Here is a 17500-nt window from a genome sequence, read left to right on the forward strand (position 1 = left end):
TAATATATACATAGCAAAGAGAAGACAATGCTGATTATATGAGTGACATTATTTCCCTATGTAACCCAAAAAATAATATCTAGATAATTAGAGATTAATTTTTCTCGCGAGAAGGGATATATATATATATATATGCGTAAATATATATAATGTCTATGTATGATTATTTTTTTGATTCGATTACCACCGAAATTATGAATAAATCTTTTTTTCCCCGAAATCCGATTCAGGGATCGAACGAAACGTTCGATTATGAAGTCACATGCGTCTCTTTAAATTATCATCTGTAAAAAGGGGAGAAAGAAAGAGGAAAAAAAAATAGAAAAAAAAAAGAATAAGAGAAAAAAAGAAAAAGAAGAAGAAGAAGAAAAAGGATTACGGAAGAAGTAGTAAAGAGAAAAGAAGACTTACCATTACGTCCAGGATACGAGGACTTCCCTCATGCTTCACCTGCGTCCGATACAAACGATCCTGCACATTCGAACGACGTCGTCTGAATGGTAGTAGTATCCACGAAGTAATAGCAACGGCAGGAATAGTAGTAACAGGAACAGTAGCAACAACGACGGCAACAACAGCAACGGCAGCATCGATACATCCTCGATACGTTCTTTCAGAGTACTTTTTACCAAACCGCACAACTCCGCGTAGAGAGAGAAGAAAAAAGGAAACAAAAAAAAAAAAGAAAAAAAAGAAGAAGAAGAGAAAAGAAATAAAAAAAAAAAAGAATGTAAAAAAAGAAAAGGGAAAAGAAAACAAGAAACACCACTGCTGTCCAAAAGTAACGACGGGAAGAAAAAAGTAAAGAGTAAAAAAAAAGAAAAAAAAATAAAAGAGAGAGAGAAAGAGAGAGAGAGAAAGAATGAAAGGAAATAGAAGAACTGCACAGTTTTATAACACGAAGAAAAGTAATCCTTCTTCTCCTTTCTCTTTCACGATCTTCCTCGTATTTTCTTCAGTTTTGTCTTGCTCTCTCATGTTGCACGTTCTATATTACCAATAGGATTGATAGTCCCTTCAAATGACGTCACTCTTACACGACTGAAAAATTCAAACGCAGATTGAAAAATTTTTACTATACTTTGTACACCGATATATATATATATATATATATATATATATATCTCGGTATACATAAATAAATAAATAAAAAAAAGAAAGAAAGAACGAAAAATACAAAAACGAAGAAGAAGATAAAGAAAAAGAAAATAAAAAGATTTATCCAGGAGCTTTTTAATAAAATAATTTGCAAGTGATAGTGAACGATTATGTTCTCAAGTGTATAATGTATATGTCCTAAGTGAGATAGATAGAACTAGAAAGAGAAATAGGAAAAGTCACGCGAAATAGGGGTTGATAAGTACACGGGGTGAAATGCACACGGGGCTCTCCAGCGGCAGTTGACGCGACACTAGAGAAAATCGGAGTTCGCTTGCCGCCACAGGACTCTGGACGCCTGCGCTCTTCCATCCTTCTCTATTCAACGAGTACTAACACACGAGAGATGCGAGACACCACGCCGGTCGGATTTTGCAGCGGCGCCGTTTTGCTTTAACCCCGAAGCCACCAGTTCTTCTCCGGATTTCGGAGATGTAACCAACACGAGGGAAGAATATCATCCCTCGTGTTCTTTTTTTCTTTTTTCCTTTTCTTTTTGTTCTTTTTCATTTTCTTCATAATTTTTTTAATTTTTTTCTTTTTGTTCGATTGAATTTCGTAATAAGAATATTTTCTTCTTCTTCTTTTTTTTTTTTTCTTTTTATTCTGACTTTCTTTTCCTTCATTCTATCCTGAGATTCATGGTTATCTAAATAATTCTAAATTACTTTTAAAGGAAAGAATGCCGATCGTCATTGTAAAATATTTTTTTTCGATTGATATTAATTGAAAAAAAAAAAAAAGAAAGAAAGAAAAGAAAAGAAAGAAAAAAATCTATCGTGTGTGTGTGTGTGTGCGTGTGCGTGTGTGTACGTGTGTCTTCGTTATATAAGATTCGATTAAAAGAAAAAAAAAAAATCGTCCGATAAAATTTAATTTGCAAATATATCGTATCTTTTATACATGGCACATCATACATATTACATACATACATACATATATACATGTGTATGTTACATACGTACGTTTGCTAATTATACGCATAGCTCGGCTAATGTAATATCTGGACAATTTTGTCGAATAATGCTTGCTAGCGAAATGAGAAATTCCTGAGACTGTTCTCACTTTAAAACTGTGGCTAAGTTTAAATGGATTTAGAGAAAAAGATAGAGATGGAAAGAGAGAGAGAGAGAGAGAGAGAGAGAGAGAGAGAGAGAGAAAGAGAGAAAGAATGAAGTAGAGAAATAGAAATAGAAATAAAAATAAAGAGAGAGAGAGAGAGAGAGAGAGATAAAATGTTTGTACCGATGTAGACATATATATATGTATATATAGTACTATTTCTATAGGATTTTACAAATTGACCTAACGAGTTTAACGTTTTCAAATGATTACGAGGATTTGGGAAAATCAAAGAAAAGAACAAAAGTCAACCGACATATATTTGCTTGGTGAATTGCTCAAACTTCTGTTTCCTTCTCTTTCTCTCTTTCTCTTTCTATCTCTTTCTCTCTGATAAAAGTCTGTCTACATATTAGCTCAACAAAGTAAACTGCTATTATCGTTAGCAAAAAGCTAAATGAGATTTCGGAAGAGTTGCGCATGTTCCAAAAGAGAGAGAGAGAGAGGGGGGGGGAAATGAAGTATATAAAGTTTCGAGTCAAAATATAATATATATATATATATATATATATATATATATATGTATATATATAACATGATTTACCGAGTTCGAACACCACGGACGAGTTGTTCCTTTTATCGATATCCTTTTCGTGAAGAGGGTTGAAAGTATCGAGACAGAAGGGTGATGATGACAAAAAAAAAGAAAAAAAAAAAAAAAAAAGAAATTATTTGATTTCCTGCAATAACGCGGTGACAACGCGAAAATTTCTAATCGACCAAGATTATAAGAAAAAAAAAAAAAAAAAAAAAAAAAAGAAAAAGGAAAATAAATAAATAAAAGGAAAAAGGTGAAAGGAAAAGACAAAAGAGAAAAGAGAAGGAACGAAGAAAAAAGTATCACGAAATTTTGTCGATTATTTGATTGACAGAAAAAAAGAAAAAAGAAACAAAAAAAAAAAGAAAAAAAAAAAAAAAAAGAAAAGATAAAAAAGAAAATATTTGACCTCGGACCATCAATATCCGACCTACTAATTTTTAATTATTCTTTAAATTAATTAAGACATTATACTGATGATATATATAGAAAGAAAGAGAGAGAAAGAGAGAGAGAGAGAGAGAGATGAATGAACGCGTTTCTCGATGAAGAGGTATTTCGTAATACGCGAATGTTACATCTAATATCTCGTTTCTCTTTTCATTAATCGAACGAACATAATCCTAATTCTATAGGAGTGCGATTACTTTGGTTGATAACGCCGTAAGCGAAATATAATAATACGAGATCACATGATCCGACTACGTGTTTGCTAATAATTATTAGAGTATCGTTTTAATATTATATTTTTTAATTTCTTTTTCCTATTTTTTTTTCTTTTCTCCCTTCCTACCCTCCCTGGCCTCTCCCCACCCCACTCCCGCCCACTGATATCCACCATTTTAATGAATTATATTTGAACGATTATTTATCGGAGATCATATGTCAGGGATGATTTGCTAACGATCACGAGTTGCAATAAAAATAAGTATGAATGAAAATAAAAGGATTGGTTGTTTTTTTAAACGTTTATGTTATTAACGATAACAAAAACGAATGCCGTAGGATGATATAAACGCGTGACACATTAGGTATTATCTGCATGAGCATTATGCAGAAAATATGCAGAAACAATGAATAATGCGTTTAATGCAGCGATATCGATTATGTATACCCCGTTCCTCTTTCTCTCTCTCTCTCTCTCTTTCTCTCGCTCTCTCGCTCTTTCTCTCTCTTTCTCCCTCATTCTCTCTATCTCTTTCTCTTTCTATTCATATCAAGCGAGTTAAAAATATTGCGAGGAAGGAGAATCGAAATAACAAAGATTTATCGATGATACATTATCGATATTATCAGTCTCGAAAGTATGCAAGAGATCATGTAGTACTAATAAAAGGTAGCAACTATCGCATTATATCTTTTTTCAAAATCTTTACAATATTATATTTTACAATAGGCAAGTAAACAAACGAAAGTATGCAAAAAGATAAAATCATATTTTATATTGGACTCAAATAATATAGAAAGAAAGAAAGAAAGGAAGAAACAAAGAAAAAATATAATGGCAAATAAAATAAAATAAAATAAAATAAAATAAAATAAAATAAAAAAAAAAAAAAAAAAAATAAGGTAAAATAAACTCGAGAGCTCGAATAAGAGCTTCATAAAAAAAAAAAAAAAAAAAAAAAAAAAAAAAGAAGAATATGATACAAATCTTCGTTCTGTCGTCGATGCGTTCACAAAAAAAAAAAAAGAAAAAAAAATAAAAAAAAGAAAAAAAAGAAAAAAGAAAAAAGAAAAAAAAGAAAAAAAGAACGATAATAACGAATGATTAACTTTCACGATGAATCATCATTCCTTTCTTCTCTTCTTTTTTTTATTTCTCCCTCTTTTTTTCTTTCTCCCTCTCTCTCTTTCTCTCTCTCTCTCTCTCTCTCTCTCTCTCTCTCTCTCTCCTTTTCTTTCTTTTTATCGTTTCAACACGACCTCAATTGACTTCTTTCATATAATTAAAAATGTACGACCCGAGAAATATCGCATTCATCATAGGATTAGTTGTTGGAATGGCTGATCAAAAGTATGATTAGAATTACCTAGCGCACTATGCAGGTGTAGAATATTTACACGGGTTGTACATATCGGTTGCTATCATCGATGAACGACGAGGACTTTCTCTCTCTCTCTCTCTCTCTCTCTCTCTCTCTCTCTCTCTCTCTCTCTCTCTCTTTGCTCCCTATAGTTTACGTTTCACTACTGCATCATTGCCGCGGACGCGAAGGGTGATTACGAGCGTTACGAATAGCCTGCAATAAAAGCAAACTTCTGCTTTAATTCGACATAACATCGCGGACCATTAAGTAGAGCTAGCACTTCGTCATTTCACCGCCGTCTAACTCGTATTACATATATAACATATATACATATATATATATATATATATGTATGTACATATCTACTTTTGTTCTAGCTACCATACGTTGGTCATTAAATCGAAAATGTTATTTTAAGTATTAAACTTACAACGAGACTTATCCTTGTTTAAAATCATTTAAATTTCGTGAAGACCTACGTACGTAGGTCAAATTTTGAACTCCGTCTCGAAGTATCGTTTTCGTTTCTCTTACAAAAAAAAAAAAAAAAAAAAAAAAAAAAAGAAAAGAAAAAAAAATACAGAAAAGAAAAGAGAAATTTTGAAACATAATCCCTTTGAAACGAGACTTATATAGCAACAACGAAAAAAAAGAAAAAAAAAAAAAAAAAAGAAAAAAAAGAAGAAAAAAATAAATGTATACAAGTGAATAAATGATAAAAAAAGAAAAAAGGCACAAAATGCCTCCTTCTTTTTTCCTTCTCCTCGATCTGCGAATAAAAAAAAAAAAAAAGAAAAAAAAAAAAAGAAGAAGGAAAAGAAAAAAGAATAAAAATAAGAGAAAAGATTTAGAGATGTAATTAAATTCTCGTCAATGATCGTATGCACGAGAATCCGTAAGATCATGCGTTAAATAATATCATGCTCGATCTCGCGAAATGGTGGAGATAAATTTGAGACGAGAGAGAGAGAGAGAGAGAGAGAGAGAAGAAAAAGAAGAAGAAAAAGGACAAAAAAGAAAAAAAAAGGGCAGAAACATTTCGGGGGAAATTTTGTGGAAGCATTTCGTTGGCAAGAGTTACGGCGATGGGAAAAGTCGAGAATGAGATAGAAAAGGGAGGAACGACGGAACGGAAGAAGCTGGAAGAAGAAGGAAGAATGAAGAAAAAAGGAAGAAGTAGAAAAAGAAGGAGAAAGAAGAAAAAGAAGAAGAAAATACTATGTGAAAACGCTGTCAAATGTGCATTTACATCAAGATTCGCCTTTCACTTCTCTCTATCTCTTTCCTTCTTACTATCTCTTTCCTTCTCTCTTTGCATTTTCACACCTTTTGCATTCTCTCTCTCTCTCTCTCTCTCTCTCTCTCTCTCTCTCTCTCTCTCTCTCTCTCTCACTTTGCACCATCAATTATACCGAGAAAGCAGAGAGATACTTCGGATTCTATCTCTCGGTAATATATCTGCCGCGACTATCCCACCCCCCCTCCCCCTCCCCCGTCCCCTCTTCCCCCCTTCCCCCCTACTCTCAAAGCTGTTAACAGCACAAGAACGCGTTTATCGTTATCATGACATCGAGCTATGTACGCTGACGTAGCGCAGAAAGTGCGCGCATCTATCTACTGGCGCTTTTAAAGACGCATGCGCGCACATGCGAGCGCATCGAATTTTTCTTAGTACAAACATCGATAAACTCGACTCTATATATATATATATATATATATATATATATATATATATATATATAGATATATATATATATGTATGTATATATATATAAGTTTTTGTTATATCGTAAATAGTAAAAACGTGCCATAATTCACCTAACTTCGCAGTTTCGTTCATAATAGTTCTTATATAACACTGGACGGTCAACGTAGAAAATTATCGCACTCAGGAGAGAGAGAGAGAGAGAGAGAAAGAGTATCGCTCCTGTACGACTGCATTTTACGCTTTTAAATAAACCTTACATGAGATCTTTGTTAAATGCCAAAAGAAACGTACATTTTTCATTTATGATTATTATTATCAATAATACGTATTTATCTCTTTGCTCGTTTAATTAATTAACAATTTTAAATGACATAATATAATGAGAAAAAAATTGAAAAAGATCTTTCGAGAATCATCCAATCCGCCCGTAATTATTTTTTCTGTTGGAAGTCTCGTTAAAAGAAAAAAAAAAGAGAGAGAGAGAGAGAGAGAGAGAGAGAGAAAGAAAACAAAGCAGGAAAGAAAAGAAAAAAAATAGAAGAAGAAGAAGAAGAAGAGAGAAAGAAAGAAAAAAAAAATGTCAAAAGAAAAAAGGGGGAAGAAATAATCTTAGGAAAGATTTATTGTACCTTATTTCTGATTAAGAAAATCTAATTAATCGTTAATACGTATAATCCGATAAAATGTCAATATAAAATGGTATTAAAATATTTACAAGATCGTTCATTTCAAATGTTCGATGGTTGATCGGGCAACATCTCGAAAACTTCGAGGAGATTCTCTCTTATCCGATTTCTATATGGTTCTACTTTTTCGTATTGGCTTCGTACGAGTTCCGATCGTTTTTCACCGTAAAGAACTTTTTCAAAATCGTCAGGCGATCCCATAAATTCTTCGGCGGCTTGACTTGGCATTAACATTAATTGAAGATTAATAAGTGCGAAAAATAATGCGATATTTTTGGTCTCGTAACAGCTATCGCGAAATGACAACCAAGGTAAACATTCCTCTATATCGAATCCTTCCTCTTTTAATGCTTTCTTCAAGGTATCATGATAAATCTTCAAAAGGGATTCAAAATGTCGATCTCTTGTGGTACGATCGGTTATCAAATATAACGATAAAACAACGTCCATGGCTGGTGGACAATATCGTACCATCTGAAAATCTATCAAATAGCAACCAAATGGTGAACCATTAGAATCGTATTTGAACATGATATTGTTCGCCCATAGATCACGATGGCATATAACATTACGATACTTTTTCGATGGTATTAATAAATTAGGAAATACCAAGGACCAAGAATTAACTCGTTTCTTTAATTTATCCTTATCCTTATTGTTCAATCTATCATCGAGATCAATTAAGAGAAATATTGCATTGATCGATTCCTTAGATATTTTTCTTGCCAATTCATCCTCGGTAAATATTACCTCGTTAAATAAATGCCCATAAATATCGAATATCGTACGGCCGGTACTACGTAACTTTTCATCAAGAATCAATGATCTCGAGTGAAAGTTCGAGAGAGCTTTTATTGTTAAAATGCAATGTGACTCGTCGAACGGTACGTGTTTGTCGTGTATTACGTATCCCTCGATTTTCGCATTTTCGAGTACTATGATGGAATCCTTTTTACACAAATAACACTCGGCCAACCACTTAAAACCTTTACCAACTCCCATACGACGTATCACGTCGGTGTAAATGAATATCTCTTTGTTAAATGTATCATATCGTAAGATAAATGCATATTGTGGGCTATTGGTTGGTGGTAAAGTTTTAACGAAGAAATTCAATATCTTTATACTAGAATCGTCAAGCTTTATGGTTACGTGAACATTGTAATATTGGCCAAGATAACCGTTCGTATTGTCGACAGATACCATGCTAGAATTTACTATGTTAAAATTATTTCCATGTAGTTTACGTTCCACAATGTATCTTACATCCTGATCCGTGAGTAATTCAGATTTCTGAAGAGTATCATTCGACGAAAGTCGATGCACCGTATCGACGGAATCTGTTCTCATAGTTGTCATAATATCTTTTTCTATTTTCTCTCTCTCTCTCTATCTCTCTCTCTTTCTTTTTCTTTCTCAATAATTCGAGATAACAGTTCTACGCTTTTATACACCACTTTAAATGTTCTATATTTCGAAATACTCGTAGAAAGCAACGTGCTTTCAAATCATACGAACCGAATGAACGATGCACCGACGAATATCGTACGTTCAATGACAATTTATATTCACTCGATTTAAATCTTATCTTGTCACGACAATGTCGTGAAAAAGGAATCACGTGATTTCTTTTTTCTCCCTGTTCCTTATTACTCTTCCTCTCTTTTTCTCTTATTAACAAATAATTCAATGATAACGATGTTGGAAATTTACCAGAGAGAGAGTAAAAGAGTAAGAGAGAGAGAAAGAGAGAGAGAGAGAGAGAGAAAAATGTAATGAGATAGCACCGTTTGTCTACTATCGCGTAATTAAAATGTCTGTAAAATCTTTAAAAACAAACGATATTTATCTGATGATTAAATCGAAATAGCAAATTATATTGAGGATGTTTGACATATATGAAAGTTCAATTAAATCGTGAAATAAATTGTATATAACGTTGGAAATTTATGAAACAAAGATTACACATAAAAATATTTTGTTAATCCGTTTGATACGAAACAAAAGTAGAGAAAACACGAGTGACGTTGGATAAAGAAAGAAAGAAAGAAAGAAAGAAAGAAAAAAAGAAGAGGAAGAAGAAGAAGAAGAAGAAGAAGAAGAAGAAAGAAAGAAAAACGAAGTGTATCTGAGAATTTTAAATCAAACTGATTAATGCGATTGTAGTATAAATCCTTCAAACGATCATCAAATATATGCATTTCACGCGATGCAAGTACACAACGGAGTCTGACAGGGGAAAGACGATATCGCTATGTTAAATCGAAAGATTTCAACGAGAATGCAGACGTCATTAAAAAAAACGTGCTCGTTTCTACATTGCGGAAGTATAATTTTCATTTTATTTTCTCCCTTCCCGCCGCCGCCGCCGCCGCCGCCGCCGCCGCTCTCCCCCCCCCTTCACGCCTCTTCTGTTTTTTCATTTCTTTCCTTTCCTTTTCTTTTCGTTTCTTTTCTTTTTAAAGGAATATTTAAACGAGACAATACGATATAAAAAGAACGTCTCGGGAAATATTCTTTCGTGGTTTCGATAGAAAAAAAAAATTTTTATTAAATTATATATATATATATATATATATATATATATATATATAATGAAAAAAGAAAAAATAGAAATAAATCCAAGTGTCTCGTAATACTCATTTAAAGATGAGAGATCGATCTCGTTTAAAAAAGTTTTTTACAATAGGAATCAATATATATATATATATATATAATGTTTGCAAAGACGTGGCCATTATTTCCATGGGTTACTCGATATATCGCCGTATTCTATAGTGGATCGTGTGTCATCAACGCTAGAAACGTAATTAAGCATTGTCGCCTCGACGTCGAACATTCGCTAATTAAAATGGACAAGCTTATCGTATGTATTAACGTGATCGAAACACGGGGAACAAGTTTACGTCGTCTCTCTCTCCTCTCTATCTCTCTCTCTCGTTAACTATATAATATCATATTAACGATTTCGTTAAGAAATAAGACAATGGGATTATAATTAAACTTAAGAACGTATATATCTATGTACGTATATAATATACGTTGATGATTTTCCATGAATTTGAAATGGTTGGTAAGAACCTTTATATAAGATATCCTTCCACTTAACTTTGCAACAAGTTTAAACGCAGAAATTTACTCTTGCTTTATCGTGAGAAAAGAGAAAGAAAGTGAGAGAGAGACAGAGGGAGAGAGAGAGAGAGAGAGAAAGAGAGAGAGAAAGAGAGAAAGAGAGATAATATAGCTAACTTCTTACAAACAATAAATTAACAAGATCGCACTCAAGGTAACACTCTAGGTAGCTGGTTATGTTACTTTACGCTAACGGAGATAATTCGATTAACATCATTCTAAAGACAGGATGTACTAGCCGTGTACTTTGGGCTTAGGCAATATACATAATAGGATAATTACTGTTGCTAGAGTTTACTTGCTTATAACAAGGTGCAGTGTCTCGAAAAAAAAAAACGAGCCTACGTTCGTAAAATTCAGAAAGGGTTACTCTATGACTATGTAATAATTGATAATTAATATTCCTTTCTTTCTTTCTTTCTCTTTTCGCTTTTATTTCCCAACCCCCCCTCCCCAACTTTTTTCTTATTATTATTATTTTTTCCTTTCCTTTTTTTTTCTTTTTTTTTTTTTTTTTTTTTTTTTTTAACAAACAAGTTAGACTAGCTTTGGATTATAAACAGTACGACGGACGTGGAATAAAATAAAGAACGATACATACTCAACGATCTATTATGTCACATTGTGTTATGAGCGAGGGAACGAGAGAGAGAGAGAGAGAGAGAGAGGGGGGGGCGGAGGAGTAGGAGGGAGAGAGGGGAGGAGAGAGAATTACAGGCGAGAAAAGAGAGGGAGTGAGAAAGAGTGAAAGAGTTCTTTTTTATTCTCTCCTTTTTTTCTTTCCTTTCTATCTTTTTTTCTTTTTCTTTTGTTTTTTTCTTTCTTTTTTTAATTTTTTTAATTTTTTTTCTTTTTCTTTTTCCTTTTTAGTCCGGTAGATTTATAATTACGTTCGTAGGCATGCAAACGGAACTGGAACGACGCCATTCTCTCAACTACGCGCGTTCGTTCATATCCCCAACCGCCCCCCCCCTCCCCCCCAACTCCTTTCTTTTTTATTCTCGCAAATAGTAGAATACGTGCGCGCGCGCGCGCTCACTCGCCCACATACAGGGTCAAGCGAACGAGCACGATATAAATGCCATTCTAATTAATCGACGTGGTTTTAATTAAACTTTTAATTAACGAGTCGGAAATAAACAACGATTCGAAGAAGAAGCGAGCGTTGCTCTGACCACGCGTACGAATGATTAACTACGGCCAAAATGGAGAGAAGTGGAAGGAGGAAGAAGAATAAGAAGTTTCGTGGGAAAACAAGTGGGATCTCTTCGACGAGCGGCTTGGGAGGGGAAAATAGGGGAGGCTCGAGAGAGGTTAGGCGGGAGTAACGATGGCGGTGGTGGTAATGGTGTTTGAGAAAGAGAGAGAGAGAGAGAGAGAGAGAGAGAGAGAGAGGGAGAGGTAAGAAAGGGTGAAAACGTTTATGCGCATAAATTTACACAAAATCCTCGGTGAATAACCAAGCTGGCATCACAACTTCCGGCATATTTGTCTATCTTTTAATTAAAGAGACGACCGCTTGAAAGCCCTAAATTCGATGGGACGGACAACTTGGGATCAAACTTGGATAATAAACGCTCTCGTGAAAATCGCAAGTGAAAAATTATTTGTAATAAGTCGACAGTTCTTTTTGTTCTTATTTCTTTTTTTTTTTTTTTTTTTTTTTTTTTTTTTTTTTTTTTTTTTTCCTCGAAGTTGAAAAGGATGATGAAAAGTAGAAAGAAGGAAAAAAAAGAAACAACAAAGGAGAAAACAAATTCGCGAGAGCTCGCTTTTCGATAGGAATCAGGATTATTTTGTTTCTTTTTTTTTTCTTTTTTCTTTTTTCTTTTTTCTTTTTTCCTCCCTTTTCTCCCGAACGCTTCACAATTTTCTAAACAATTCGTCGAAGAGTTTAGAGAGAAACGATTTCGAACCTCGCACATTATTAGTCCCCCTATTGATGTTGAAACGCTTTAGAGACAGAGAGAGAGAGAGAGAGAGAGAGAGAGAGAGAGATTCGTCGATGATCCTTTAGCTTAACAATACAGCAAAGCAATTTGATAGGTATCTATACTACCCTTAGATCTATCCGGATGTCAATTTAGAATCCTATTCAAAGGATGATGTGAAATGTTCCTATTCCTCAGTTTTCTTCGACAATTTTTATTTTCGATAAAATCAAATCGAAATCTTAAAGGTGACCTTCCCTGTAATTCAATTTCAAATAAATAACATTGCAAACGAACAAACGTGCCGTCCTAAGCCATTTGAATGGGGTGTGAAATGTTTCCTTCGAAAAAAAAAAAAAAAAAAAAAAAAGAAAAAAAATGGAAAGAAAAAATGAAAAAGATAAGAGAAAGGTAGATAAAGATAAGAATAGTGCCAGATAGTTCTAAGAGCTATCAACTAGTATATATTCAAAGATCGATAGTCGTGCACGAGTATGTAAAATTCTCCACAATCGGATCTAAGCTTTCCATATGACTTTATACTTTCAACGTTACTACAATGGAGAATTTTATATCCGTTGGAAACTTAAAAAGATCCTTGAAAAGTTGCGTACATATGGTATACGTATAAGCAATACATATACATGTATATATATATATATATACACGCGTGTGTGTGTCTCTCTGTGTGTGTGTGTGTATGTGTGTATAGACCTGAAAGAAAATACAATATTTCATACAAGTTCGTTCTCTTTCAATGATAAAAGAGAATAATCCATAAAGAATGAACGACTTGTGAATTGGCACGGTGTATGTACGTATGTACGTTATTCACAAAACCTAAGCGATTTTTCTAGGCGAGAGAGTACGTGAAAAAAAAAAAAAGAAAAAAAAAAAAGAAAGAAAAAAGATCATAAAATTCAATTCGACAGATAGAGATAATTGTTTCCTACAATTCTAAAGATTACGATAAAGTATTTTTTCCTAGTCCTTTTTTAATATATTTCATCATCGTAATCCTAATGACATCAATATTTTTTACTCCTACTAATAAATAAATAAAAAAAAAAAAAAAAAAAAAAAAAGAAAGAAAAAGAGAGGGAAAGAGAGAGAAAAAAAGTTACGAAGTAGATATGAAGAATTAAAATAGATCATATTTCGATAAGTCAATATGATACGTGTAATGAGATAGTTTACTTATATAGCGTAATATCTAAAGAATATATATACTTTGAAAGCAGCTGTGAATGAACACGATCGGGTAAGAACTTAACATAAATAAACAGGCTAAGTATACAGGTGGGACATTACGATTCTCTTTACGAGTTTCACCTTAGAGAATAGGTTAGTATGTTGCATATACTTTAAAGGGATAGAGAGATATACACGAGAGACTTAGTAAGTGATCGTATTTTCTGATTCCACTTAAGTAATAATACTCTTTATCTTAATACATAAATGTCTTTTAAGAGATTCGAACGATTGGATTTCATCCTTTTTTTCTTTTTTATATAATGAAACAATTATAACAGATACGTGTCCTAAATATTATTTTCTATTTCAATTATAACACATTTGATATTCTCTTATAACATCGGCGACCAAGTTGAGATCATTACGCCGATAGAATTCACGTATTTGCGAGGCACGACACAAAGACTTATCGGGATAATCGATCTGTTCACGATTCGGACGACCGTACCAATGATTAGTGATCATCGGGACGATATGATGTTTGTTCTCTTGGTAAATCTCCGACCAAATCAAAGAAGGACTTGTACATTCGGCTCGTGGCTTTCGTGGATCGAAATCTTCGTATTTGTGCAATCGATCGTATGCCGAAATTTTCTCGGTTATTCTCTTTTCTTGCTTTTTATTATTAAAAAATGTAATAGAGTGACGTGGTGCGAATGGTTTCGGTATAACCTAAAAATTATTTAAATGATTTAACGAACTATCTATCTTATTTTACGATATAATATTTAATGATAAAAGACAGTAATATATATATATATATATATATATATATATATATATATATACATATATATATATATATATTATTCTCTTCTAGTTTTATCTTACACCGATATGTTTCCATTTATGAATATGTTCCACGTGAGCTCTCGATTGAACCCACGGCGTAATAAATTCGGTCCGATCCATCTTTACTATTTCTATTTAAAATTCCATAGGCGAGCACAATATGTCAATTTTATAAATTGAAAATCAATCCTTTATATCTCCGTCAGACAGTATGGTAGATTAATATCTTAGATTAGAAAAATTTTCCACTTTCCTTTCCGTCCAAGAATTTTCCCCGCCCCGTTCACTCCCCACTACCCCCTCCCCCCTCCCTTTCCCTCGCCGCAAAGTCTATCAATAAATTGAAATTACATTTGAATGAGAAAAAGTATACAATAAATATAAATTGAAAACGAAGAGGAGAATCTATCAGAACGTTCAAAGGAAATATATTAACCTATTGAACGTACAATACTATTATACTATAATACAATTTCATTCATATATTGACTATTAATGAAATTGATTGACTACTAACAGTCACACCGCGCCATCTCACGAAATAAGCAGCAAGTTTATAAGTCAGTCATTAGTTCAGCTACTTTGTGTCGTGAGGCGCTACTTGTACGGGCTCGACTAATTTATGTCTTTGGGGGAGTAGAGAGGGGGAGAGGGGGGGGGGTTAAAAAAAGAAAAAGAAAAAGTAAAAAAAAAAAATGAAATAACTAATTTACCAAGGATAATCGTACGATAACAATTGAGTATCAAACGGAGAATGAGAAAATTTAATTGACAAAATTTTCAAACGAGAAAAAAAAATTTCATTAACTTTAAACGTCCATCCCTCCTTAAGGGGGAGAGGGTGGAGGGGGGTAGAAAAATTTAAATAAACGAAAGAAACTTTGATGGGTAATAAAACTTTTTTAATGAGTCAAAAAAAGAAAGAAGAGAAAAAAAAAAGGAAGAAAGAAGAAAGAAAGAAGAAGAGAAAAGAAAAGAAAAGAAAAGAAAATGAATCGAATAAAATAAAAAGTTATATACGAAGAAGGAAGTGTGTTTATTGTGATTCTAGTAATGACTCTTAACGCGTTCTACGGTTTATCTCAAGAATGTCAGATACATTCCTAAGCCTAATCACAAAAGGGCACGAATATTCCCATGAGGAGGCTTGCCCTTTTTCGTTCGTACTGAGTTCCAAGTAAAATGCTCCGTGAAGGCGAACATCTGCGGTTGAACAATGTTCCTTCGCACGCACACGTATAAACCACGTTAGTGCGTTTTGTAATGTTACAACGCTTTGCTCTAAACCTCAGGACGGGGAATAAGAGTGCGCTATACTATGCCGAAGATCAAGAAGATTCATTTCTCTACTTTCGTTGAATCTAAGGGAAGAATCATCTAAGGAAGAGAGAGAGAGAGAGAGAGAGAGAGAGAGAGAGAGAGAGAGAAAATACCATGGAATCTTCGATGTCGGACAATAGACGAGCCTTGCGTGCTCGTTTCTTCTTAGAAATATAAACTCTAAAGGAAAAAAAGTTTGGAACGTCAAACGGGAAACTATTCCTAAACGTTCCGATGGAAACTATTATACATACACAACGTTAACTACGTTAACTTAATGAAAAACTATAAAGCACAATGATAATAATTTCTTTCTTTCAATGATATATATACATATATATATATATATATATATATACATATATAATATATATATATATATATATATATATATATATATATATTATAATAAAATAGAATTTTTTTTTAATATGAAATTTCTCTATCTCTAATCTCTGTATTTTTTCTCCATACTGCTTTTGACAAATTGATACAAATTATTCATTCATTCATTCATTCATTCATTCATTCATTCATTCATTCATTCATTCATTCATTCATTCATAAAGAAAGAAAGAAAGAAAACAATTACATGAGTTTTAAAAATAATCCGAGTTAATATTAAATTTATACATTTAATTTTTAATTATCTGACAGGTCGCATTAATTCAATGCATAAAGATATTTTGATTGATAATTTCTCTTGTTACTATATCGATATATATGTACGTACATTTACATTTACACATACATACATACATACATACATGCATGCATACATATATACATGCATACATACATACATACATACATACATACATGCATACATACATACATGCATACATACATACATGCATACATACACACATACATACATACATATGTATGTATGTATATATATATATGTGTGTTTGTACTGTTCGACGATAGTTCGTTACTTAACTTGCAACGTACGTCACGAAAAGGTAGAGTCTAATCAAACTGAACCGTCCGAGGAATACGATTAATTGCCAAATAGAATTAGTATAAGTAAACGTCAGAAACTAAGAGAATTTCTGACCCGTCAACGTGTTACCGTTTTAGCCGTTTATCTGTATTACTATGACGATGACGACGATGAAGACGATGACGACCATGACGACCATGACGACGATGACGACCATGACGACGATGACGACCATGACGACGATGACGACCATGACGACGATGACGACGATGACGACAATGACGACGATGATGACGATGATGACGAAGATGATGAAGACGATGACGAATTGAAGGATAAGGATGAGAAGTAGGAGGTGATGGTGATACTGATGTTGATGGTGATGGTAATGGTGAAGAAGGAGAAAGAGGAAGAAAAGGATGAGGAAGAAGGGAAGGAGCCGGAGGAGGAGGAGGAGAAGGAGGAGGAGGAGGAGGAGGAGGAGAAACTCGCGTTGCGAGTTTTCGTCCGTTTATATCCAGACGAGCCTCGTCCATCCGTCTCTTTTGAACGAAAGGAGAAAGACTTGTCGTCTCGTGGACGAAACGTAGAGAATCGATCGCTTTTGCACGTGCCGATTGTCCATATCACCTGTGCCTCTTTTAAGTTCTCGATCGTGAAAAAGAAAAGAAAACGAAACAAAAAAAAAAAAAAAACAAAAAAAAACAAAAAAAGAGAAAGAGAAAGAGAACTTGTTTCCAAACGAGAAACAAAATGAAATCATAAGAAAAACGAAAATTTTCTTACGTTCGAACAATTGATATTACTCAAAGTTATGATTAATAATAACAAAGAAATCTTTCATTTAACCATTTTAAATCGAATATGATAGATTTTTAAATAT

General features: G+C 33.3%; 3 protein-coding genes across 6 annotated transcripts in view; all 3 read right to left on the minus strand.

The window, feature by feature from the left end:
* The window catches only part of Sol1 (CUB domain-containing protein Sol1), a 358685-nt gene that overhangs the window by 337067 nt on the left and 4118 nt on the right, over positions 1-17500 (minus strand). For 2 of the 4 annotated variants that reach the window (XM_085660979.1, XM_035872097.2), the window contains exons 1-2: positions 1365-1427; positions 412-1041 (exon numbers count right to left, since the gene is read on the minus strand). In XM_085660979.1, the coding sequence (XP_085517105.1) occupies positions 412-414 (3 nt within the window). In that variant the 5' untranslated portion in view covers positions 415-1041; positions 1365-1427. Of the gene's footprint in view, positions 1-411; positions 1042-1341; positions 1428-17500 lie in introns of those variants that run through there. The other 2 variants (XM_085660978.1, XM_035872096.2) reach the window with 2 other exon arrangements.
* On the minus strand, positions 7188-8806 carry LOC118444137 (uncharacterized). The gene has a single exon (XM_035872101.2). It carries the CDS (start codon positions 8599-8601, stop codon positions 7285-7287), a length of 1317 nt encoding a protein of 438 aa, XP_035727994.1. The 5' UTR covers positions 8602-8806; the 3' UTR covers positions 7188-7284.
* Positions 13827-14605, minus strand: LOC118444138 (uncharacterized). Its single transcript, XM_035872102.2, has 2 exons — positions 14391-14605; positions 13827-14231 (listed from the first exon to the last, which is right to left on the minus strand). The coding sequence occupies exons 1-2, from the start codon at positions 14469-14471 to the stop codon at positions 13866-13868; spliced, it is 447 nt and encodes a 148-aa protein (XP_035727995.1). The 5' UTR covers positions 14472-14605; the 3' UTR covers positions 13827-13865.

The sequence above is a fragment of the Vespa mandarinia genome, chromosome 13 (assembly GCF_050613455.1).
Source record: "Vespa mandarinia isolate Hongniang chromosome 13, ASM5061345v1, whole genome shotgun sequence".
Classification (NCBI taxonomy): Eukaryota; Metazoa; Arthropoda; class Insecta; order Hymenoptera; family Vespidae; genus Vespa; species Vespa mandarinia.

Bases quoted from the DNA above. Each gene is read 5' to 3' on its own strand.
- LOC118444138 (XM_035872102.2), bottom strand. From the start codon at position 14,471: ATGGATCGGACCGAATTTATTACGCCGTGGGTTCAATCGAGAGCTCAC. The intron at 14,232-14,390 runs GTAAGATAAAAC...AATAATTTTTAG, and splicing joins ATAAATGGAAACATATCGGT to GTTATACCGAAACCATTCGC.
- LOC118444137 (XM_035872101.2), bottom strand. From the start codon at position 8,601: ATGACAACTATGAGAACAGATTCCGTCGATACGGTGCATCGACTTTCG.